This window comes from Sarcophilus harrisii, chromosome 6 (genome assembly GCF_902635505.1).
Source record: "Sarcophilus harrisii chromosome 6, mSarHar1.11, whole genome shotgun sequence".
Classification (NCBI taxonomy): Eukaryota; Metazoa; Chordata; class Mammalia; order Dasyuromorphia; family Dasyuridae; genus Sarcophilus; species Sarcophilus harrisii.
This window is the reverse complement of record NC_045431.1, coordinates 35,332,968-35,357,616: the sequence shown is the minus strand read 5'-3', so window position 1 is coordinate 35,357,616 and position 24,649 is coordinate 35,332,968. Positions and strand designations below refer to the sequence as shown.

The 24,649-nt window shown below is 34.1% G+C and overlaps 1 protein-coding gene across 1 annotated transcript in view; it reads left to right on the top strand.

The window, feature by feature from the left end:
* Positions 1-24,649, top strand: part of TEC (tec protein tyrosine kinase) — a 104,457-nt gene that overhangs the window by 57,246 nt on the left and 22,562 nt on the right. Inside the window, exons 4-9 of the mRNA XM_031943411.1 lie at positions 8,935-9,039; positions 13,641-13,722; positions 15,339-15,467; positions 17,248-17,288; positions 20,729-20,901; positions 21,491-21,556. Of these exons, the coding sequence (XP_031799271.1) occupies positions 8,935-9,039; positions 13,641-13,722; positions 15,339-15,467; positions 17,248-17,288; positions 20,729-20,901; positions 21,491-21,556 (596 nt within the window). The remainder of the gene's footprint in view (positions 1-8,934; positions 9,040-13,640; positions 13,723-15,338; positions 15,468-17,247; positions 17,289-20,728; positions 20,902-21,490; positions 21,557-24,649) is intronic.

Sequence of the window (24,649 nt, the reverse complement as noted above, 5' to 3'; positions counted from 1 at the left end):
ACTAGGTTAATTAGAAAAGGCTATAATTTGCTTGACGTCCTTGCCTATCGGTTTGTAGGAAATATTCCTACTGTGGACATGAACACCTGGAAAACCAGCATAGAACGTATCTCATCTCCTATGAAGTGAAACATGACACAGAGAGGTAGGAAGATAGGAGTATGTCAAAGTTGGGTGATTTCAAAACAGTAGCATCTCAGAGGGGTCCCAAAACTCATGTAGCCTCTGCTTCTGTTGTTGGGAGGAGGTACGATGACACCGGTATTCTGGAAAAAGTAAACTGACTGAAATATGGTCTCTTTCCATGGAGAGTAGACATTTGTTTCAGCACTGTTTTTTTTTTTTTTTTCTTTTTTTCCTTTTCATTCTGATTTATTTGGGAATAATACTAGAAGCCGACCAAATTGGATAGAAATGGAAGAGAGGAAAATCAGAATAGAAAAAAAAATTACAAATAAAAATATTAAGTATTTTGGAAGCATATTAAGACTTAGATTTGGTGGATATATGAATGCTGGTCCACTGGACTGTTTGATGGTGCTTTGGAGTGTGACAACCATATTTATACTTATCTCTTTAAATAATATATAAATATATTAAAATTATAATATGAAACACCACAGTGGATTATACTTGCTTTAGAACTATTTGCATTTAAATGCATTTCAGAGATAAAATATCAGCTTTTTTCCCTTACTCCCTCTAAATCTCTATCACAATTATTTTTCCTTTTATTCCCATATGGTCGATATTGGTATGTGCTCTGTTTTTCTGGTGCTGCTTTGTTTTATTTATTAATTTTTTTTTTGTTATATAAATCTTGACAGACTTTACAAAACAAACATTTTCTTGTTTTTTAAAAATATTTAAAATTTTAAATATTTTTGTTGTGTACTTGACACATTTCATCAAACATAAGCATTGCCATGTATACAAAGTACAGAAAAAGAGGATTGTACATTATACCGCAAATCTGTATTATGTATAGTTTGAATTTTTCAAAGAATATTATGATTAAATATTAGTTTAAAGCTTTTCCTTTCTGTCTCATTCTGTTTGCTAATGTGGATTTTATTCTAAAAAAAAAAAAATGCTGCAATGATCCTATTTTCTTTCATTTCTTTTTCTTTTTTCTTTTTTCTTTCTTTTCTTTTCTTTTTTTTTTTTTTTTTTTTTTTTTTTTTTGGTAGTCCCATTGTTAGAACTGCCTGGTAATATCCTTTGATCATTTATCTACTGGGAAATGGTTCCTGCTATTATATATTCAAGTTAGCTCTATGTGTATCTTATATATGAGAACACTGCTGCAAAATTTTGCCCCCCTAAAATTTCCTTTAGAATTTTAGCTGTATTGATTTTGTTTTTGCAAAAGCTTTTTAATTTATTGTGATCAGAATGTCCATTTATCTCCTGTGTTCTTCTTTATCCCTTCCTCTAAGGGTATGGTAAGTGAAAGGCATATCCTTCCCTGCTTCTTTAATTAATTTATGATGTGACTTTTAAAATCAAGGTCATGTAACCTTTTGCGGCTTGTTATGGGATATACTGTGAGATGTTAGTTTCATCTTAAGACTGCTTTGTAATTTTTCTATCTTTTTTTTGGCTTTATCCTTGTATTTTAGAGTGTCTTTGGTTTTTTTGAAGATTATGTTACTATGTTCATGTCCTTATGGACCTTGCATCTCTAATCTATTTCAATAATCAACTTTTTAAATTTTTTAATCAGAACCACATAGTTTGAGTGATTGTTACTGTATAATATATTTGAGATTGAATGTTGCTAGGCCTATTTACTCAACTTTTTTCACTATGTTCTTTGAGATCGTTAAACTTTTGTTCTTCTAGATGTTTTTCCTTCTAGTTCTTTGGTAGTTTTATATGGAACTGAATAAATAAAATCATTTAGGTAGTAATGTAATTTTTATTTCATTGCCACTACCAAGCCATAAACAATTATTATCTTTCAATTGTTTTAAATCTATATTTGTTTCTGTGAAGAGCATTTTATGGTTGTAGTCATTATTTTCATCTATGTCTTACTAGGTAAATATCCAATATTTTATATATTCTGGAGTTATTTTAAATGGAACTCCTCTTTTTCTTCTCTTTTTCTGCTGGTTTTGTTGGTAACATGCACAAAGATGGATGAGTATATATCCTCTTACTTTCTTGAAGTTATTAATTGTTCCACTTAATTTTTTTAGTTGATTCGCTAAGCTTTTCTAAATAATTATATCATCTGCAAAAAGTGATCATTGGGTTTCTTTTTTGCCTGTGCTTATTATCTGTATTACCCTTTCTTGTTCCCTTTCTAGTTTTATAGTTTTATAGTTCTAGTAGCATTTTAAGAACTATATAAAGTATTATCATTGCTAATGAATTGCATGAATGATTTTATCTAAAATCTTACTGGAAAGATCTCTAGCATTTTTACGTTATACATAATGTTGGCTCTTGGTTTCTGGTAACTATTATTTGTTATAGTAAATAAAAATTCATTTATTCTTGTGATTTTAACAAATCAGTGTTGTGTTATGTCTAAAAGTATGTTTTGCTGTGGATGTGGCAATTTTTTCCCTTTTTCTATTTTGTATTTCAGTTTTAAATAAGTAAATTTTCTAAAAAAGCTTGTATATCTTGAATCACTGAATAAAAGGTAATTTGTGGACTTTTGGTACATGGAACTTAGCTCTGGTCTAACCACTATTCCACTAACATGGGCTTATAAAAGATGGTGCTTCTGATGTTTCCTATGAGCTGTGCTGTAATAGAAAGGGGAACAGAAGGGAGCAAGCATTTACTAAATGTATCCTCTGTGCCTGGCATTGGGTTAAAGTTTTTGCAAATATCTCATTTGTTCCTTGTAAGAGATGGAGTTGGTATACAGAGTTTTTAATTCATCATGGTATTAATTCTCATATACTCTACATATCATTAAAATTGGGCTCTACATGATCTTGATTTTTTTTTTCTTTTAATTATTTACAAATGAAAAAACCAAATTGCAGGAAGAACCTATAAGATTAGGTGTTTGCTTTGAAGTAATATGGCAAGTTCCTCTTGGGGAATTGAGATATGTCTTACAGGGTACTCTTCTAGCTGTTTGACCACATTGCCTTCCTTCCTACAAGGGGCAACTTCCTTATAATTTAACTTCATGCTGCTTTCAAGTATAAACTGCTTATTTTCATTTTTCCTTTCTTTTCTTCTCTACTTCCTTCTTCTAGCACCCCTTTTTTCTACTCAATAATTAGTTGTTGGTTTGTCTTTCCACAATATCCCAGATAGATGGTAAACATCTTGGTGTGTGTAAGGTATTAGAACTGTTAGCAAGAGGTGACATAAATTCCCTCAAGTTAAATAATCTCTTCAGTACCTGGCACATATCAAGCACTTAATAAATACTTATTGATTGATTGACTCACCCTGAAATATCTCATAGTACTCCGTCTCATAATTTATATTATAGATATCTCTGTATATCTGTGTCTCCTGCTATGCTGTAAATACTTTGAAAGCAAAGTATATTTGTTTCTTATTTTGTATCTTATCCATACACATATCACAGTGCCTTTTTCATTCTTGTTGAATTGCATTTGAGGTCTGAAAACATCTATCCTAATACATGGCTGTATTAAAAAGAAATAGAAATTGGGAATTTCCTAGTAGGGAAATATTATTATTATTTTACAAAGGTGAGATGATTCATGTAGGAAGCAGTTCTCAAGGACTTGAAAATAGATTTTTTTTGCTTGTTTTATTTTATGGAAGTGTTTAATGTACTTCATGTAGAGTAGATTCTCAAGTCAACGACTGTTTGACCCATATTGTTTTTACTCCTTCTATGACCTGCACTGAATAAATGCATCCCTGTTAAAAAGAACCCTTTTAGTTCCTTGATTGTAGAAACTCAAGTAACAAAATGTATTAAGTTCATCAGTGTAGCTTTTTCCAAACAAAGTGATCTAAGCACAGAATTTGACCCGATTCTGAATAGGGCTGCTCCTTGAATTGTATAACAAAGAAGCAAGTGTACAGATTGTTGTGAATTTTCTTGGGAAAAGATGTGCAGAATGATATGAAGGCACAATCTGCAATTCAGAGCAAGGTTACCAAGGGCAAGAGAGACTTTTTTTTTTTTTTTTTTTTTTTTTTTAAAGCTGATGTCTTTATGTTGGTAGGAAGAACAGACATCCCAACTATTTGCAGTAAACATTACCCAAGTGGAAGGAAAGAGACAGTACATTTTGGAGGTTTCCAAGAAAGAATGGTTTTCACTTCTGATTAAACTAAAATAAAGTTTTTATTATTTTTTAATTTTATTTATTTATTTTTTAAATAATAAAATATTATTTTATTATTTATTTAATTAATTAAACTAAAATTTCAACGTCTGCATGTGGAAATTTTCTTCACATGCATCCTCATACATGAGTGTTTTAAAATAATAAACTGATGTCAATGAGCAGAGTTCAATTTTGGTCTCAGACATATATATTGTCAGTGTAATCTGGGCAAAAAAATTTAACCCCGCTGGGCCTTTATTTCTTCACTTAGTAAAAGGAAGAGGTTAGACTAGATGATCTCCAAAGTTTCTTTTGATTCTGAATCTATATCGTGATGCTGTGAGATCAAATTTTACCAGATTTGGTGATAAGAATTCATTTTGTGATTTTTTTTCTTTTAATTAGCAAAATCTGGTTTGTAAAGAATGGACTTAAATTCAAAGGAGAAATATTATACATATAGCTGACATTTTATGTACATTCTTAATGCAAATTAAGCTTCCTTCACCCAAAAAATTATCCATTTTAGTTTATTGTCTATGAATGCGATCAGCATTAAAATTTGGCCTTTAGAATCTGAAAAGTTTGACTTTACTATTTATGATCAGGATAGGCGTGTATCTACCAAATTTGAGAGGCAGTATAAAGAAACAGAAAAATTTTATTTCATTTCATCATTCATTTATTTTGTTTTGATAGTATTTTATTTTTCCAAAGACATGCAAAGATACTTTTCAACATTCACTTTTGTTTGCAAAACTTTGTGTTCCAAAATTTTTTTCCTCCTCCTCCTCTACTCCCTCAGACAGCAAGCAATAGGTTAAATATGTGTAAATCTAATAGAAAAACTAAAAAAAAAAATAAGAAAGAAGATTAAATTCCAGAGAAGATGTACTAGAAGGAATTGACTCATTCCCTTTGGAAGAAGGGAAGTGCCATCCACATCCAGAGAGAGAGGACGATGAAGGACTGTATGTGGATTAAAGCATAGTGTTTTCACCTTTTTTGTTGTTGTAGTTATTTATTTGCTTTTTTTTCTTTCTCATGGTTTTTTCCTTTGATCTGATTTTTCTTGTGCATTAAGACAAATAGGGAAATATGTTTAAAAATTATGTACGTTTAACCTAAAAAAAAGAAAAAGAAACAAGTGGGGACTTAGGAACATCCTAACTGATTCCATTTTAGTCTGTTAAGAGAAGAATAATGTCTGGAAAGAGGTGGTTTTAGTTTTGTTAAATACTCTGCTAGTGAGACAGGATTAGAAATATAGCGCTGAGCTCTTGATGAGGCAGCCAGGATACACACTGGATAGAACGCTGATACTGCAATCAAGAAGACGTGAGTTCAAAATCAATCTTAGACACTTCCTCACTGTATGATTGGGCAAGTCACATTTGTGTGCCTCAGTTTCCTCAATGGTAAAGTGAGGATAATAGCACTTACCTCCCAGGATTGTTGCCTGGATCACATGTGAACTTCTTTGTAAAGTGTACCTGTGCTTGACACAAGTTTTTCATAAAAGATTGTTCTTATTCCTTTATAGATATCACATTTTAGGAGGAATGGGAAAGCATCTTGAAGAGGAAAACAATGATGGGCAAAGCCATAAGTGGATTTTTTGCAGATAGTGGAGAAGACCTAAGGAGTATATTAGTAGTGCTTTCCATGTATTTAAAAGGTTATTTTATGGATTAGACTTACTTTATTCAGCACCAGAGAGCAGAGCTGGGAGCAGAGGGTAAAAGTCACAAAGAGGCAGGTTTAGATGTGAGAGAAAGAAAAGCTTCCTGGCAACTAGAATTAACTAAAAGTGAAATACCCTGTCTTGGGGGAAGAGAGTGGTTTCCCTCATTTTAGATCTTTGAGGAAAGCCTGAATGATCTTTTGTTGGGAATATTAAAGCTTCTACTCTTCAGTTCTTTGAACTGATTGGCTTCAGATTCCTTTCAACACTGAAATTCTATGATTTTATATTTAAATTATCTAAGAATAGGTTAAAGTATAGAAAGAAAAATTGGGGGAGAATCATTTATGTGGCCTTGGGGTTTCTTAATAGCTATTACCATTATTTGAGAAATATAGACATTTTTAGATTAATAGTAATCATTAAAAATGATTATAAATATTAGTACTGTGGTTTTAAGGCTTAGGAGTGTTAATTCCCATTCAAAAGAGTTGTATTTCTTTTCAGGGTATGTTGATGTTACTCCTTATTAAACTTGTTCCTTGTTGTTACTAGGCTATGTATACTCTTGTCAAGCGTGGGAATCCTGGGTTTAACTGCCTTTTATGTTCCTACTATGACTGGTCCTTTTATTTCCTTTAGAATGTATCTACATAGAGCAGATCAAGCAGACTATTTATAAATAGAGTATTCTGGTTATACCACCCTGAGTTTGTTTTTTTGAAGTGGCAAATCTTACTCTGAAAACAATGTGGGTTTTCTACAGTATTCAGAAAAAGGCAGTTTCTTTCTTTTCTTTTCTTTTTTTTTTTATTTAATAGCCTTTTATTTACAGGATATATACATGGGTAACTTTACAGCATTAACAGTTGCCAAACCTCTTGTTCCAATTTTTCACCTCTTACCCCCCCCACCCCCTCCCCTAGATGGCAGGATGACCAGTAGATGTTAAATATATTAAAATATAAATTAGATACACAATAAATATACATGACCAAAACGTTATTTTGCTGTACAAAAAGAATCAGACTCTGAAATATTGTACAATTAGCTTGTGAAGGAAATCAAAAATGCAGGTGTGCATAAATATAGGGATTGGGAATTCAATGTAATGGTTTTTAGTCATCTCCCAGAGTTCTTTTTCTGGGCATAGCTAGTTCAGTTTATTACTGCTCCATTAGAAATGATTTGGTTGATCTCATTGCTGAGGATGGCCTGGTCCATCAGAACTGGTCATCATATAGTACTGTTGTTGAAGTATATAATGATCTCCTGGTCCTGCTCATTTCACTCAGCATCAGTTCATGTAAGTCTCTCCAGGCCTTTCTGAAATTATCCTGTTGGTCATTTCTTACAGAACAGTAATATTCCATAATATTCATATACCACAATTTATTCAGCCATTCTCCAACTGATGGACATCCATTCAGTTAAAAGGCAGTTTCTTTTAACAATATCTGTAAAAAACCTATCATCCACTTATTCATTGCCTTTGGGGATAGCTGTGCTCTGGAGCCTAGACAGGGAGGACATTTATCCTTCTGGAATTAGTTTTTTCCTTAAAAGTTAACAATTATAATAATCTTAAAGTCTCTGGATTGTGAATTTGAGGTTCCATCAGGAAGTGGGTATAAAACAATCAACACAATTATCATGTTTTCCCCATTCTTCTTTGAGGTTTTAAATTCTGGTTCTTGATTGCTGATTATTTAATTCCAACTCAGTTCTTACCTTTTCCCTCATCCTGCTCTTTTTGGGTCTTTCCTTTATCTTTATCATAGATATGATATATTTCTGCAGAGAGCAAGCTAAGACAAAGAAACAGAGGAAATGAAACTTTAAACTAGTTCATTTGACTTTTCGAAAGTAGATGTTGGTGGGCAGGAAGTTGAAACTATTGCTTGAAATCACCTTTTAAAATGCTTCACTAAGGTCCTTTGGCCAAACTTTTTTTGGCCTGAATTAGTATAGATGACCAAGAGGGACTGATCTGTTGTTGGAGTTGTTGTTTTCCTGTCATGTTGTTTCCTGAAGGGAAGGAAGACAAAACCGTAGAAATAGCTCAGTCTGGGGTTTGGAAGTTTATTTTGGGGGTCAGGTTAGTTGAGGTCTGACTGTGCGAACTCACCAGGTCCTCTGAGCAAGTGATGGAAATTTTCTGAGCTTCCATTTCTTCATCTGTGAAATGATCACATTTGATATTCTAAGTGGTCCCTGACACTTCTAGGATGCTATGATTTATTTATTTACAAGGATTATATCTGAAGCAAATCATATTTTGGGGGAAGGAGAAGAAAGTTCTCCTAAATTTACCCTAATGTTTCACCTCACTTCTCAATGCCTTTTGTATTATGTTAAGTGGGGAGACCTATAGAACAGGGAAAATATGCTGGCTGCAAAATATTGCAGCATATGGCCATATAAGTGGTTTTGCTTGATTTGTTAATTATTATTCAGTATCAGATAGTGAAAAAACACCTTTACATTGAACCCAGGAGACAAGAAAACAGGTTTCAGTATTGACATTTAAAAATTGGGTAGCCCTTTGAACTCTGAGTTTTAGTTTTCTCATTGTATAAAAGGGATCATATTTGTTCTACCTACTTGCTTTATGGAATTGTGGGGCTTACTTAAAGCGGTAATGAATGTGAGTTTTAATTGTTCTTTCATCTTTAAGTTTTTTCTTCTTAAGAGATTAATTGGAAACAGATGGGAGAGTAAAGGACACTGATTTTTCTGACTTTAGGGACTACCTAAGCTTTATTGAATGGATTAATCTTTATGGAGAAATATGCATTATTTTAGCATTTATTGAGCACTATAACTATTAAAGGGTTGTGGAATTATATGGAAAGGATGTTCATATTTTGAACTGCTGACTTCACAAATAAATGCTATTTTTAAAAAAAAAAAGTTTTTTTATATGTTATAATTCTTAATACCTCATTTTCTCTCTTTTAACAGAAAAAATATAGAAAGGGATTTGTTGACATTTCAAAAATCAAATGTGTGGAAATAGTGAAGATTGATGATGGTGTGATTCCTTGTCAGAATAAATATCCATTTCAGGTGAGTGTGGGTATTTTTGCTTTTGTGTACTGCAAGGTTTTGAGTCAAGTTGATTACTTATTATAGTTTCATCATCCAGTATTTTGGAATTTCTTCATCTATTGATTTTTCATAGTATTTGCTTGTGTGCTGAAAATTTTCAGTGCTCCTATGTGAAATATTCCTTCTGATTTTTAAGAAACAGTGAATTTTCTGTTTTAGATATCTACATCTTTAATTCCTCTCAAACTCAGAATTTTGTTCCTCTTTGTTAAGGAAGTTACTGCTTCTAGTTTTAAGCTTTTATTTTTTAGCCTATCCTTGACATTCAGAGTCCTGAGAAAGTATCAAATATGGGAAATAACTTGGCTCCACTAAATGGAAATTATATGACTTTTTTATGCAGATTATGGGCTAATCAGGTAATTCAAAGATAGAACCTTTCTGCATCCTGTTCTCTCTCTCACCAATACCATTCTAACCTAGTTTTTCTTCCAGATTCTGAGGCAACTCTAAGCCATTCTGATGAAGATGCTTATCATAATAAACTATCACTGAATAAATGTTCAGTGTTATTTAGCATTATGGATCTTTGATAATAATTGCTGACATTTAATAGCACATTAAAGGATGCAAATAATTTTGCATCTACATTCTGTGAGGTAGATAATAGTGGTTTTATAGATGAGAAAACTGAATCTTAGAGAGATTGATCCATGTTTGTCCAGCAATTTGGATCTCGGTCTTCCTTACTCCAAGACCAGAAATCCACAATGTCATGCTTCATTAAATATGTAAATTAATTATGAGAACATTGTGTCCTTTTTATTAAATTGTCCCAATTTATCTAAGCATAGTTAAGGTCCACTAATCAGAAAGGTATTGCTTTATTTCAGACATTGTAGTTTATAGTTATCATGTATTTCCACATTTCTAATGCTATTCTTTTTTTTAAAAATATGAATTAATTCATGTAAGAAGTGTTTATTAAGCAGCTGCTTCTTTCCAAGCATGGCAATAGAGACGGCATACAAAGACAGGCTCTGCCCTTTTATCAAAGGCCTTTTCTGCTTCCATTGTTATAGTAATGAGGGTTTTTTTTTTTTTTTTTTTTGGAGTACTTTTTGTTTACATATTAGATTGTTCATAATTTTTCTACTGTTGAACCAGTCTTGCATATTGTTTGGTCACAAAGAATAACTTTTACTGTGTTGTATTCTGTTAGCTAACATTTTATATAATATTTTTACTTCCATTTTCATGAAGGATGTTAGTATATAATTTCGTTGCCTATCACACACTTGTTAAGTTTTAAAATAAACTCATTATTTTCCAAAATATAGACTATGGACTAGTAATCAATTTTTATTATTATTTTATGTGTATTTGTAAAGATTGTATATTTCCTGCTTCTCCCATATAGCTATCTATTCATGTTGGTAAAATATTAAACAAGCAGATCAGATCTGTGATTTCTTTTCTTTTAATTTTTTCTCTTGAATTGCCAAATTTGAAGTCTTCTACTCATTTTTTGACTTCTTGTATTTCTCTCAAAATTAATTTTATGAATTTGTGAGTACAAATGTTACTTACATGTTTTTATATTGTAACTTATGTTACTAATAAATTGAGAATTGTTAAGTTTCTCTCTTATTTCTACTCTCTATTTCTACTACCGTCCTTCCCATCACCTTGTCTCTTAATACAATTATCTGAGTCTTCTGTCTCCTTATTCCACTTCTCAAATGAATCAACATTTCCTTTCAATTCTATCTTTGCTCTTCTGAATTTCTACCAAAATTACCTTTGTTGAAGACTTCATATTTTACATTGGAGGATATTCCTGGATCACAGGTGCAAGTAATCAGCAAAGTGAGGGCCAAACCAGATTAAAATGAAATTGGAAAATGTTTAACAGAATAAATACAAATACAGTACAGCATAGACTGTGTTAATTTGTAGTTTCTAAGTCAACATGTGACCTTACGTTTCTATTTGAGTGTGTCATCATTGACCTGGATTGCTCTAATATCTTCCTAACTGAAAGCTTTTCCAGTCTATCCTTAACACCACTGTTCAAATAATCTTCATAAAGTTTAATCCTGATTATGTCACTCCTATATTTAAAAGTCTTCATTGGTGCCCCACTTCTTATCAATAAGTTAATAAATAAATCTCTTTTTTTGTGCTATGTTTTTTCACATGCATTATATTTCAGATAAATTCCACTACTCTTTGTCACCCATTTTCGTTTTTTATGGTGATGGTACTGTCTCTTTGATTCTCCTCTCCCCGTTCCTCACTTTCTGGGGATGAAGCTACATAATCACCTCATGTAACAGCCGACATCTTTGGAGAAGATGCTGTCATTTATAATTAAGATGATTTCTTTAACTGTGTACTGTTTCTGATAACAGTGGTTCTCCCCCTTTTTTCTGTTCTGTACTAGTGAGACTTGGACCACATCTTTTCTAATATCTTGCTTCCTTCTTTGCTATTCAAGGGGGATTGGAAGAAGTCTTGGGTAGATATATACAAGCTCTAGTTCACTGGGGCACTGTGAGGCACACATCAGCCCTCAAATCAGCCTGCATCCCTAGCCTTACTTTAATTCTTTCTAAAAGGCAAGGCTGGTGTAGGGCTGGAAAGAGAGCTGGAGTTAGGACTCTTCTTGTATCCTGGCTTCAAAACTTACGACTGTGAGATTATTGACAAGAGATTGCTTTTTTTTTGAGTGTATAAAATATGGATAATAAAATTTCCATTACCTGCCCCATTAGGAAAATTTTTTTATAAATCTCAAAGTTTTATGTAAATGTGAACTATTGTTGTTACAGTTCTGTGCTATTCACAGGGTTATTACATCATGTCGGTTCATACATCATGTCTGGGAAAGGAACAATTTGTCACATGGTTTATTAATGGAAAAATTATAAAAATATTTGTTTATCGATAGTAATGAAACCACAGTGAGAGGAGATGATTGTGGTCATTCACAGCTGTCTAAGGTAGGATGACAGACTGAAAGTAAAAGTAGTAGAGGACTTCCCACCCTTTACACTTGGTTTTGTCGCTTGATCTTGTCCTTAAAACAGCAGAGACAGGGCTGAGTAGAACAGTTTCCTTCTAAATAATCCAATTGAAAATGGTTGCTTTTTTCTTATAGACTACAAGAGTATATTGCTTTATGTAAAATAGTTATTCCAGAACAGATTTACTTAAATTGAGTTTTTGTAAATGCAGTCATTTAAAATCAGTGAGAAATCTTAAAAGAAAAAAAAAGCATTCTGATTGTAAAACCTTTTATAAAGAGGGAAATCACTCCTGTTTTATCTTTGGTAAAGTTCCAGATTTTCAATTATTGAATTTGAGCAGAGACCTATGAGTGAGCTTAAAGAAAGGTAAAAAAATAGAGAGAGAGATATGGAAGGAATTTAAGAGCCAAGACAAATGTGACTCAAAACAAAAACATCACTAATATATTCAGTCATGGATAGATCTATCTACTGAATAAAAGAATAAATACTGATTATAAGAATTATAATTATAAGTAGTGTGATTATAAGTAGTGTGTAAATTACTTAGGATGAACAAAAAATTCAGGTATAAGTGAATACTTATGATTTATAGGTACCCAAAAGAAAGATATAAAGTAAAATGAGTTTGTTTTATTGGTAGTTAGGAGAAAAAGTTTGAAATAAAACAATGTAAAATTATTTTATTAATCCATTTGAGTTTTTAAAATTTATGTACTCATACAGAGTTAAATATTTTTTAAAAGTACACAAAAACCAACCCAGACTCTAAATTGAGAAAAAAAGGGAAAAAAAGTCAACAGATGACTTGTGTTTAAATATTCTTCTCAAATTAATGCCATTTTCTCTTCTTTTGATTGAATGATATAGATTAAAAAACCCTCTAATACACTTTTAATAGAACACTATAGGATATAATTTAGGTTATATTAGTATTTGTGAGCAATAGGGGAAATGTTAATAGAGGGGTACTTCATCTTAATACTTCACACTGTTTCAGGGACCCATGATTTTATTGGTGTGTATTATAGTTCATTTATCCCTTGTGACAGTCTCAAAGAGGTGTTATTGCTAAGAATTTCATAACTCTGTAGTTAGCCTTGTGATCATCCTCTGAACTTTTTGTAGCTGATTCTTGCAGAAAGAGTTATATCACTGATCCTTACTCAAAGCCTTCCCAGATTGATGCTAAGATCTGCCATACCAGAATTTACTCTCCTTTGGCATAGATTTCAAGAATCCAAAGTCATCTCATTGTGAGACATTGAAAAAGGATATGAAACAAACAAACAAACAAATCTGACAATTGACTCTTTGGATCCAAGGACATTTTCAAGACATCAGGATGATAGAAGCTGCTGGGATTTATACATTTCTTTCCTTTATATTTTAATTTTTTTTTCCTTCTGTTATAAGAACCCTTTAAAATATTTTTTCATCATAGGAGAGAAGGAGGAGGTAATTGTGTTTGTATAAGGAGGGGATCAAAGTGCTTTGGATCTAAAATAAGTTTAATAAATCTCTTAAGAAAAATAAATCAGTGTTTATAACTAATCCTCACTGGGCTCATCTTTCATTTCCTTTCAGGTTGTCCATGATTCAACTACACTTTACATTTTTGCCCCCAGTGCACAAAGCAGAGATCGATGGGTGAAAAGCTTAAAGGAAGGTAAAAAATGTCAATAAACTTAGATATATGAGAAATTCAAGGGACAAGACATGTCTCAATTAAAACAAAAGTACTGTCAATATTTCTATTCAGCCATTCATATTTATATGTGGAAAAGAGAAGCTAGATCTCTTGACATGATGACCACACAACCCTGCTGATTATGAGAATTACAGTGCTGTTAATTACTTAGGACAAACAATAATTTTGATATTTAATTTTCTGACATCAATGACCATGTGTATGTATTTCTATTGATACCAGACTAATATAGAATATCTAACTCTGTCTAGGTGAAACCAGGTGAGCCGGTTTTCCCACCTTTAATCAGTCCTCTTGTCTGCTGAATATATGGATTTCCTGCCATCTTCATGTTTTCTTGCCCTCCTTTGCTGTCTCTTTAATTCTGTAGTGTAAAAAGCACTTAGGACAGTACTTTACCACATAGTAGACATTATATTAAGGCTTATTCTTTTCCCATTGCCTTTCCATACTCTCTATTTTAACAGCTTCCTAAATAGTCTCCTTCCAGTGTGTCTCCTTCCCATTCTATCATTCACACTGTAGTTCAGGAAAGCTTCTTAATGGTCTGCTTTCATTATGTCACCTCTTCATTGTCTTTCTAATAAAATACAAATTCCTGATCCCCTCCAAGGAGAGTCCCACTCATAATGGAGTTTGGTATCATGAAAATCTGGCTTCATTTCCTGGCTCAGCCGCTCATTTAATGTATGATCCTAGTCACTTAATCTTTCTGCACCCCGTTTCTTCTTTTATAATATGGAATTAAAATAGCAACTATCTCACAAGGCCAAATAGTATAATAAGAATAAAATACATTGCATATGTTTAAATACTATATAAATGTGAACTAGAAGTGATAAAGATTATTAATGATTGTATGATCTTTGCATCTCCTTATTCAGTGCATTTATTTTCCTGTTTACCTGAAATGGATTTCCCTTTTCTCCTCCCATTTCATTTTGTCAAAATTCTTTTCCTTTTCCAAAGTGGTTTCTTCAAGTGGTCTTTCCTTCATGAAGCTATTCTTTGATACCCACAGTGAAAGTAACCTTTCCCTCCTTAAACTTCTCATAACACTTTGTATCTCTCTTTTGTTCTTATTTCACTTCCCCTTGTAGGATAATTGTTTTATTATTAAAGATACTGACGATCTTATTCCTTATACTGAACTTGCAAGTAGGAACTGAAATCCTATAAAAACTGCCTTATCTCCTAACATAAAACCATACAGTTTATGGGAATCCAATAAATCAGTAGTGTTGATTGATTGGTTTATCATGAAATGTTTAAAACTGGAGATAGCTTAAGTTGCTTAAACTCCTCTCTTCCTTTCCATGGAACAGTATGTTTATTCCTGTTTTCCAGCAAACATCAGCTATGTTAACAAAGCTTTCTTTGTTAATAAAAGAAAAGAAAAAGAGTTAATAAAAAGAAAACTTTATTATATGGGCCACTCTCACCTAAATTATTTATCATGAAACTTTTATGATAAATGCTGTATAAAGAGAACAAGTAATAAAATTCAAAGTATCATTTATCAATTTTTTGGGTGCATTGTCTCTGCTAATAATGGATGTTCCTTTTAATTACAGAAATCAAGCACAACAACAACCTGATGGTCAAATACCATCCCAAACTCTGGGCAGATGGAAGCTATCAATGTTGTAGACAGACGGAAAAGTTAGCACCTGGATGTGAAAAATACAATCTCTTTGAGAGTAGTGAGTATTGTTTTTCTTTTTTATGATTATTATTAATATTTTAGAGGTGTATATTTATGATCCATACACATAATCAGAAAAATACTGTATGTCATTCTCAGTTTGAATTGCTTGCTTCCTAGGAGCCTGCTATCAATATACTTTATTAAACTGATGAAAAATGATCATTATTGAGTTCATTTTAAAGAATTGGAAAAAATTGGTTTGGGGGGGGGAGCTTTACTTTTTTTTTTTTTTTTTTTTTTTTTTTTTTTTTTGCTGAGGCAATTGGGGTTAAGTGACTTGCCTAGGGTCACATAGCTAGGAAATATTACGTTTCTGAGATCAGATTTGAACTCAGGTCCTCCTGACTTCAGGACTGGTGCTCTATCCACTGCTCCACCTAGCAGAGGGAGGGCTTTACATTGTATAACTTCACATGTATACATGTGTGCAGGAATCAGCTCTCTTGATAGACAGTTAGGTTCAATTTCTGTCTGATGATGTATCATCATAAATCATATTTTTTTGGTCACCTTAACCTTAATTTATTTTCTACAAAATAACAGCTTTTCTAGATTTGTAATTAAGCCTTCAGCCTGACCACACATCTATCTAAATTTGAATATCATGTTCTGTGCATCTTTGGTCTTGGTCCAATATTCACCCAAAAACATCAGGCTTCACTGTGATAAATGCAGTGACAATTTTTATCTTACCATGGATCATCACACTGTTTAAAGGTGTGGGGTTTTTGTTGCTGTTTTTGGCAAGGGTAGGGTTTATCTTTAATTAAAAGAGCTACAGGCTTAGGAAGAAGTTAAGGACCAGTCCTAAGTGTGAAGGGGCAGGTCGAGAGCTCCCACAGCTGGGAATCATAACACACTTGGAGGAATTGCAAATCAGCCTTTACTGATGCAGATGTTGTTTGTGAATTGGGAATGAGATAAATTGGAAGCAAGAGGGAAGAGGAGAGAGATCAGAGAATGTAACTACCTCTGTCTCCTTGTATCATCATCATCCTCTCACATGAAGGGATCTATTCTGTTAGTCAGAATTAGATCCCCAATAGCCATTAGCAGATGGCTCCCATAATAGGAAGAAGTTAGAGCTGTTATATTGTTATTTACTAAGGACCAAGGAAAACTTAAATCTCTCAGCTATATGCCCTAAATAAGATCTGTAAATGATATGCTGCCTTGAGATTATAGCAATTTTAGGGGTTAAATGATGCTAATTCCAAAATGGTTAGGTTTATTATGTTGATCTTCTCAGATGACTTCATAATTCTTCCTGACACTGCTTAGTCAATTAATTTGAGATATATAACAATGAATTGGATTTCCTGAGGAAATAGTAAGCTCTTATTACTGTAGATATCTGAGTCAAAGTTAACTAGGCACCTGAAAGGGTCACTGAAGAAGGGATTTCTTTACTGCTTTGGAGGCTGGATTAGGTGAATTAAGAAGCCCCTTGCAATCCCAAAATACTAGGAATCATTGTACCTCAGTCCTTTGGGGATTTGTTGCTATTTATTTTTATCATATTAAGTACTTTATGGACAGCTCAAGGTATCAGAGATTTTGTTTGTTCAGTGTTTTAAGAAGTCTTTAATATATCTTTCTAAGTTTTCCCAATAACTCAGTACAGAGTATTTTTTTTTTTCTGGCCATGTCCATTTTCTTTGAATTATTTGTGTTGTGTATATGCTGGAGAACAATTCATGTCGCACTCTCATTTTCGCTTATTGATTATTGGTTTCATTGTGAATCTGAATCACTTCTTTTATTTTTATTCTCAGGTATAAAAAAAGTACTACCTCCAGCACCAGAAAAAACTAAGGTATGGGAGTTTAATTTATTGAAGGGTCTGTAGCTAGATCAGTAATCAATTCATGATCAATCATTTAATCAATTAAATAATCACTTCTTACTTAATCAACTCATTGATTAAATAAGCTTTTATTTAATATCTTCTCTAAAGAACTCTGGGTGATGACTAAAAACCATTACATTGAATTCCCAATCCCTATATTTATGCCCACCTGCATTTTTGATTTCCTTCACAAGCTAATTGTACAATATTTCAGAGTCTGATTCTTTTTGTACAGCAAAATAATGGTTTGGTCATGTATACTTATTGTGTATCTAATTTATATTTTAATATATTTAACATCTACTGGTCATCCTGCCATCTGGGGGAGGGGGTGGGGGAGTAAGAGGTGAAAAATTGGAACAAGAGGTTTGGCAATTGTTAATGCTGTAAAGTTACCCATGCATATAACCTGTAAATAAAAGGCTATTAAATAAAAAAAAAAGAAAAAAAAAGACAATGGGGAAAAAAAATTATATCTTCTCTATATGGCAGCAAGGTAGAACAGTGGAGAGTTCTGAGTCTGGAGTTAAGAAAATTCAATTTCCTGAGTTCAAATCTGGTCTCGGATACTTGCTAGCTGTTTTGACCCTGTTTGCCTCAGTTTCCTCATATGTAAAATAAGTTGGAGAAGGAAATAGCAAATTAGTTCTAGTTATCTTGGCCAGGAAAATCCCAAAGGTCGTCACACGGAGGGGTACACAAAATCAGTTGCTGACTGAGTTTCAGACTGAAATAACAACAAATGGGCCAGGTACTATACTAGACAGTACAGATACAAATGCAAAGAATTAAATGATTCTACTCACAAAGACTTTACATTCTAGTGGAGGGAGACAATGAAAAAAATCTATGTACAGCATAAATATAAAGTTTATATCCATGGACATATATGTACCTAGTAGTTCAATGTAAGGTTCCGTGAGAGGAAGGAAAGCTTTATGAGGAAGATGGTGTTGGAAATGCATCCTGAAAGAAGGGGGTCTCTATATGGTAGGGAATGAAGGAATGCATTGTAGGTACAGAAGGGCCTTCCATTGAAAAAACACATAGCTGAAAGATGGAGTGGAGGGAGGAACAGAGAGAAGGGCAATTTAGCTAGGTTGCAAAGGGAAGGAGAAAGACTAATATCCATTGATGCTAGACAATTAGGTTAGGGCAAAGTTGGTTGCTGAGTTTTGAATGTTAAATAGAAGAGCTTATGCTTTGTCCTAAGATGATAAAAAGCTATTGGAGATCATTGAACAGTGGGTTCCCATGGTCAGATCTGCACTTAAGTGAAATGATGTTGGCAGAATTATGTTGAATGAATAGGAATGAAGAAAAAATTGATCCAGGGAGCTCTTGCAATAATCTAGAGAAAAGGTGTTGAGGGTCTTAACTGAAGTGGTAGACATGTGAGTAAAGAGAAGGAGTCAGATGTAAAGGATGTTATGAAGTTGTAAAGATAGAAATTATAAGATTTGGCAACTGACTGAATATCTATGGTAAGAGAGAATGAATAATTGAGTATAATGCCAAGATTACGGATCTGAGAAACTGCAAGGATGCTGGTATCTTCTATGCAAATAGGGATATTTGGAAGAGGAAGATTTAGAGGGAAAGATCAGTTTTAGATATCTGGAGTTTAAGATGCCTTTGGGACATTGAAATATCCAATAGGCAATTGATGATATAGGATTAATACTCTGGATTGTAAAAAAGACTGGGTCTGGGAGTCATCTACATAGAAATGATAATTAAACCCAGAGGAGGTGATGAGGTTACCAAGAGAGAGTATAAAAGAGAAGAGGTCCCAGGCTAGAACACTGGGGAACACTCAGTTACGAGTCGCCAAGTGAATGATGAGCTAGCAAAGGAGACTGAGAAAGAGAGATCAGACAGATAAAAGGAAGACTGGGAGAAAAGAATAGCATGAGAAACCAGAGAAGAAAGAATATCCAGAAAAGGATGGCAATAGTACCAAATGAATTGGATAAATTGAGAAGAATTAGGATTTGAAGAAGGCCATCAGTCTTAGCAGTTCAGGGATCACTGAGAATTTTGGAGAGAACAGTTTCATTTGAATGGTGAAATCAGATGTGAGATTGTAAAGGGGTGAGCAGTGAATGAAAAGATGAAGATATGAGGATAGCAAAAATAGACATTCTCAAGGGACTTGAGAGATAAAAGATGATAGCTTGAGGCAGAATCTAGTGAAAATTTAAAACATGGGAGACTTGGTTGTGTTTGAACACAATAAGGAAGGAGCTAGTTGAAAGGGAAGAGACAGAAGATGGAAGAGAAGGAAGATGATTGAAAATTCAGTTTGCTGGAGAAAGTGGGAAAGGATAGTTTCAAAGGCACATGTAGAAAGGGGTTGACATTAATAAATTGGAAAAGGACTTTGTAGCAGTCATCGTTAGAGTTTGGGGAAAAGGAGAAGAGAGTTAGGAGATGAAAATGAATGAAGAGGAAACTCATCAAATAGTGTGTGGTTTTTCAGCAAAGAAAGCAACAAGCTCATCCACTGAGGCTTTGGCTGAGAGACTTCAAGAGGGAAGAGAAGATTTGGAATAGCTGCTGTGGAAAAAGAGATAAGGAGTGAGATAGTTGATTGAAATTGGGTTAGCATATTATGTTATCAAGATTTCAGAAGTTTTCCTTAGAATCACTGTTTTATGGAAGGAGAGGTGTCAGTGAGTAGATATGACTATATCTTCTCCTTGACAATAATATTTTAAAGCCATAATTCAAGATGTTTATTTTTGTTTATTCTTCTTTATTCTGCCTGATTTTTCTGTATGCACTGAGTATTGTCAACTTCCTCTGTTTTCTGGATATATCTTCTTCCATGGCTTCAGAGACACCATATTCCCTTGGTTCTCCTGCCTGTCTAACTGCTCCTCCATTCCATTGCTGGCTCCTTGTCCTCTTCCTTCCTGGATTAGGTATGTCTTTCTCAAAGTTCTGTTTTCAGTGCTGGCTCTTATATTTTGTCTCTTGACAATCAATAACTGAATTCAGCCATCAACTCTATATGTTTCTCCTGAATCTAGATTCCAGCCTTGCTCCTTTCTGATTTCAAAAGCTATATCTTAAATTGCCAACAGGACCTCTCTGGATGTCTTGCTGGTATCTCAAACCTGACATGCCTCAAATTGGACTTATCTTTCCATCTAATTTTGACTTCACTTTTTCTATGAAATGATGCTATCATTCAGCTTGTTCTCTTTAATTGCCATCTCCCAACATGGGTTGAAATACCTCTTGATGAAGTTGTTTCTACTTACTTTCCCCCTACAAGTCTGGAACATTTATCATTTCAGACAAAATAACAGGTCTAATGATGGAAGGATTGAAGCTGTCAAAACTTTGTTCTCGCCTTGGGCAGAAGAGATTTTTATCTCTCTTTTTTTTTCCCTTTAAAGCGAAGACCTCCGCCTCCTCTTCCGCCTGAAGAAGATAAAAATGAAGAAATAGTTGTAGCAATGTATGATTTCCAAGCAACAGAAACACATGATCTCAGACTAGAGAGAGGCCAAGAATATCTTATACTGGAAAAAAATGATGTTCATTGGTGGAGAGCAAGAGATAAGTATGGGTAAATAGACTTTCTGTACATTATGTTTCTTTTGAGGAATGATGTGTGAAAATGGATAGGATGTGTCTCTAAAATAATGAGATATTTCTGAAATCACAAGTTACTTCAGTTATATAACTATATAGATATATTTGTGGTGTGGTTATATTAAATCAGATCTACCTCATTCATCCTTTTAAAGAAGTATAATTTGTGACTTCTTTTCCAAAGAGCAGGCTAAGGGAAGAGGAAGGGAAAGGGAAGAAGCATTTATATAGCACTTATGTTCCAGGCACTCTGCTAAGTGCTTTCAAATCTTAAGGGAGAATTGAAGCTTAGATTTTTCACATTAAAGTCTCCTCATTCCTTTCATTTTCATAATTTAACATTTTCTCATTCATTTAAAATTTGGATAGTCATAGTCGAGACTAATGAGGAGTTAAAATAATGAAAGCTGTAACATATGGCTTTTCAGCAGAATTCAATCATTACAGCCTCCCAACTCAGTGATGCTTAATGCTCCTGTATTTTACTGGTGTCAGAAAAAAAATCAAGAGAGTGGCAGGAGAGAGGTTTTTCCCTTTTGTTAATACCCAATGTTTACTTCTAGGAGTGAAGGATACATTCCAAGCAACTATGTTACAGGGAAGAAATTGAGCAACTTAGATCAATATGAGTAAGTAAATATTTTTATGATCAAGAAAAATAGATGGTCTCCTTCTCTCTGTGTCTTTGTCTTTCTATTTTTTCCTCTCCTTTTCTCCGTTTCCTTCTCTTCCTCCTTTTTTCCTTCTCTCCCTCCATCTCTCCTATTTTCTTTCCCTCTCCCTCCCTCTTCCTTCTTGTTTTTTTCTCTCCCCTATCTCTTCTCTTTTCTCCCTCCCTCTCTTTTTCTCCCTCTTCCTCTCTCTATCACTTCCTCTTTTTTTCTCCTTCTCCCTTTCCTAGCTGCCCTAACTACTTGTGTAATCCTGGGCAAATTAGTCTTTCTGAACCTCAGTTTCCTTGTCTGTATACTGAGATTTGGATAAATTAAGAGGTCTCCTACTCTAACTCTGTGATCCTAAGGTCATCTGGCTCTCCATCAAAATAGGAATTTGATTTAAGGCCCTTCCCTTGTGGCTCATTTAGTTCTAGGCAAGACTTTTAGATAATATATGTCTGCAGTCTTGTGTCATGACTCAATAAATTTATGTAAGCAAAAATTGGTCATTTGATGATGCCTTACATGCCCTGCATCTACACATGACTCACTGAACTTGCTATTTGTAGAATTTGGTGCCAGGAACTCTCCGTGGCTGTCCAAGAAGTGGAGATGTCATTCATTCATCCAAACATTTGACTCCAAATGAGAAGCTGAAGGAAGGGGAAACACTGGATCTTTGGTCTGGACAGAAAAAGAGCTTTTCTCTGCCCTCTGGTTCCCTGTCACAGCATGCTGTTCTCGAAGGAAACCTTATGTAGAAAGCCAGACAACAGCCTTATTTGCCAGCTCTGTTCTTTGATCTCTAGGTCTCACCTTATTCTGCTTCCAATGTACTTAGGCCTAAAAGTAACCCATTCTTTGAGCATTTGATGGACAAGAGCCATACTCCTTTTTAGCATAAATCTTGGAAGGACCCTGGGAAGCAGAATGGGTCTAGTGGTTGCTCTTTGCCCCACCTGGTGGTCTCTGAGAACCCTGGGTTTATCAGCCGGGGTAATCAAGGACCAGCAGAAGGCTACCAGGCTGAGGTGATGCTCTTCTATCTTCCTTGCCTCTTCTCTTAACATTATTCCCTTCCTTCTTGACTCAGCACAAGTGCTATTGGTATATACAAAAGCTCTCTTGATCCTTACCCCTTCTCTTTCCCTCAGCACCTCTTATTGTCCTTTTTCTCTAAAAACTTTTAATAGCTCTCTTTCTCATTTTACCCATTCTGCCTCTCTCTGCCCCAAAGCATAGTGAGACTCTAAGACAATGGGTCATTTTTTCTTTTTCTTTCTATCTCTAATATTTAGCAAGCTCCCTTACAATTCCTGGTATTGAGGATGTAGAGTTGGAAAGTCCTCTAGTTCGTTTTTTCCCATTCCCCTATCTCTTCCCATCTAGAAGAAAACCAAGGTATACTACTGGGTTGTGCTTATTTAAGGGATTAATTCTAAATATGAACTGAGTTGGGTGGGGCTATTGACATAAGATATGCTGATAGTGGGAGAATGGGACAAGAGGAAGGAACCTGGGGAATCTATAGGGCAGTGAAGAAGGCAAAGTTCATCTTCATCTGCCTTCTACTTCCTTTGCCTTTTTTACACTTTCTTCCAGTGTATAGTGGCTTCATGTTGCCCCCCAACTACCTAATACAATGCTTTGCCCATCGCTTGCATCTATTTAGAACAGAATTAAAAGGGGTTTTTAACTTTTTTTTGGTACTTTGGATCCCTTAGGCAGCCTGGTGAAGCTGCCAAATAATTTTTCAAAATACACAAAATAAAATATATAAGATTATATTATTATACCTAAGTATAATTAAATATATTAATAATTTAAGTACAATGAAATATATTAATTATATTTAAATACAGTTACCAAAATTTAACAAGAACCAAGTTTCAGGACATAATCCTGAACTAGATGGAGTGGAATTGGAAATACCAGCATGGTAATTCCTCACATCATTTCTCTCCTAGAATAGGCCCAAGGCCTTGAAACTTTTCTCCTTCATTCTTTCTCTTCTCCAAGGAAAAACTTGGAAAGGAAAGAAAAACTTAATTCTCCTGAATTTTTGTTAGGAGATTGAGTCATGTGGTAATCCAGTTCACTTTAAACTGTTTATGCTGGTCTACTTCATTGCAAATTCATATCAACTCTGAAGATACCAGTTGTGTTCAAATGAGGTGCTCACAGTTGTTGTTTAAGGATTATTGGGAACCCATATCTGTTACATACTCATGGAAACCAGTGTTCTGATCTTTGAGGTACACTATAGATTGTGCCAACTGAGTGGTGCTGGATATTGTTTGGGGCAGTGATTCAGAACTGAGTAAGCCACTGGTTCTTCTCCTTCTCTCTCTTCCTTTGGTGAGACTTTTGCACTCCCAAGGAGAATTTGAGGGGAACATCCTAGTTTGCAAGTGAGAATGCAGAGGCTCCCCTAAATCTTGAACTTTTGAGGGAGGAACTTCCCAGAAAGAGAGTATAGGGAATATAGCATATGTGTACCTCAGTGAGATCTTGGAGATTTGTATAGATTTTTTACTATTTTGCTGATAGATCATTGCTTGACATAGTGCTTATATCCAGGGATATTTTTATTTTAATGAGAAATTTCTAAAATTTTAAGCCAAAGGAACGAATCTCTGATGGTAGAATTCCAGGCAGGATGGTAGTTGAGACATATGGAGAGTAGATTTGCTTTTAGCATCACTATTCATGTCATCCCAGTATATAAGCAACTTTGAACTCAGGATGCATAAGGCTGGCATTAGTAGGGTGGGTTTATGAGCTACACATAACCCTATATCCTTTGTGAGATATGCTGTTATTGGAGGAGGTGTTGTCAAAGAGAAATGATCTTGGCAGAGCTTGGAAGTTTGGCACAGAACTTATTTCAACAAGTAGAGGGTTGTCCTTCCATGAATAACTTGACATGGTCCAAAGACTGGCTCCTGAGACTTCCTACTATTGCTCTCAAAGGCTGTACAACATACCTTCTTACCTGGAACTGATTTGGTCCCAAATTCTGTGACATCAGAGGAACCTCCAGGGCTTAGAAAGACATCTGACAGC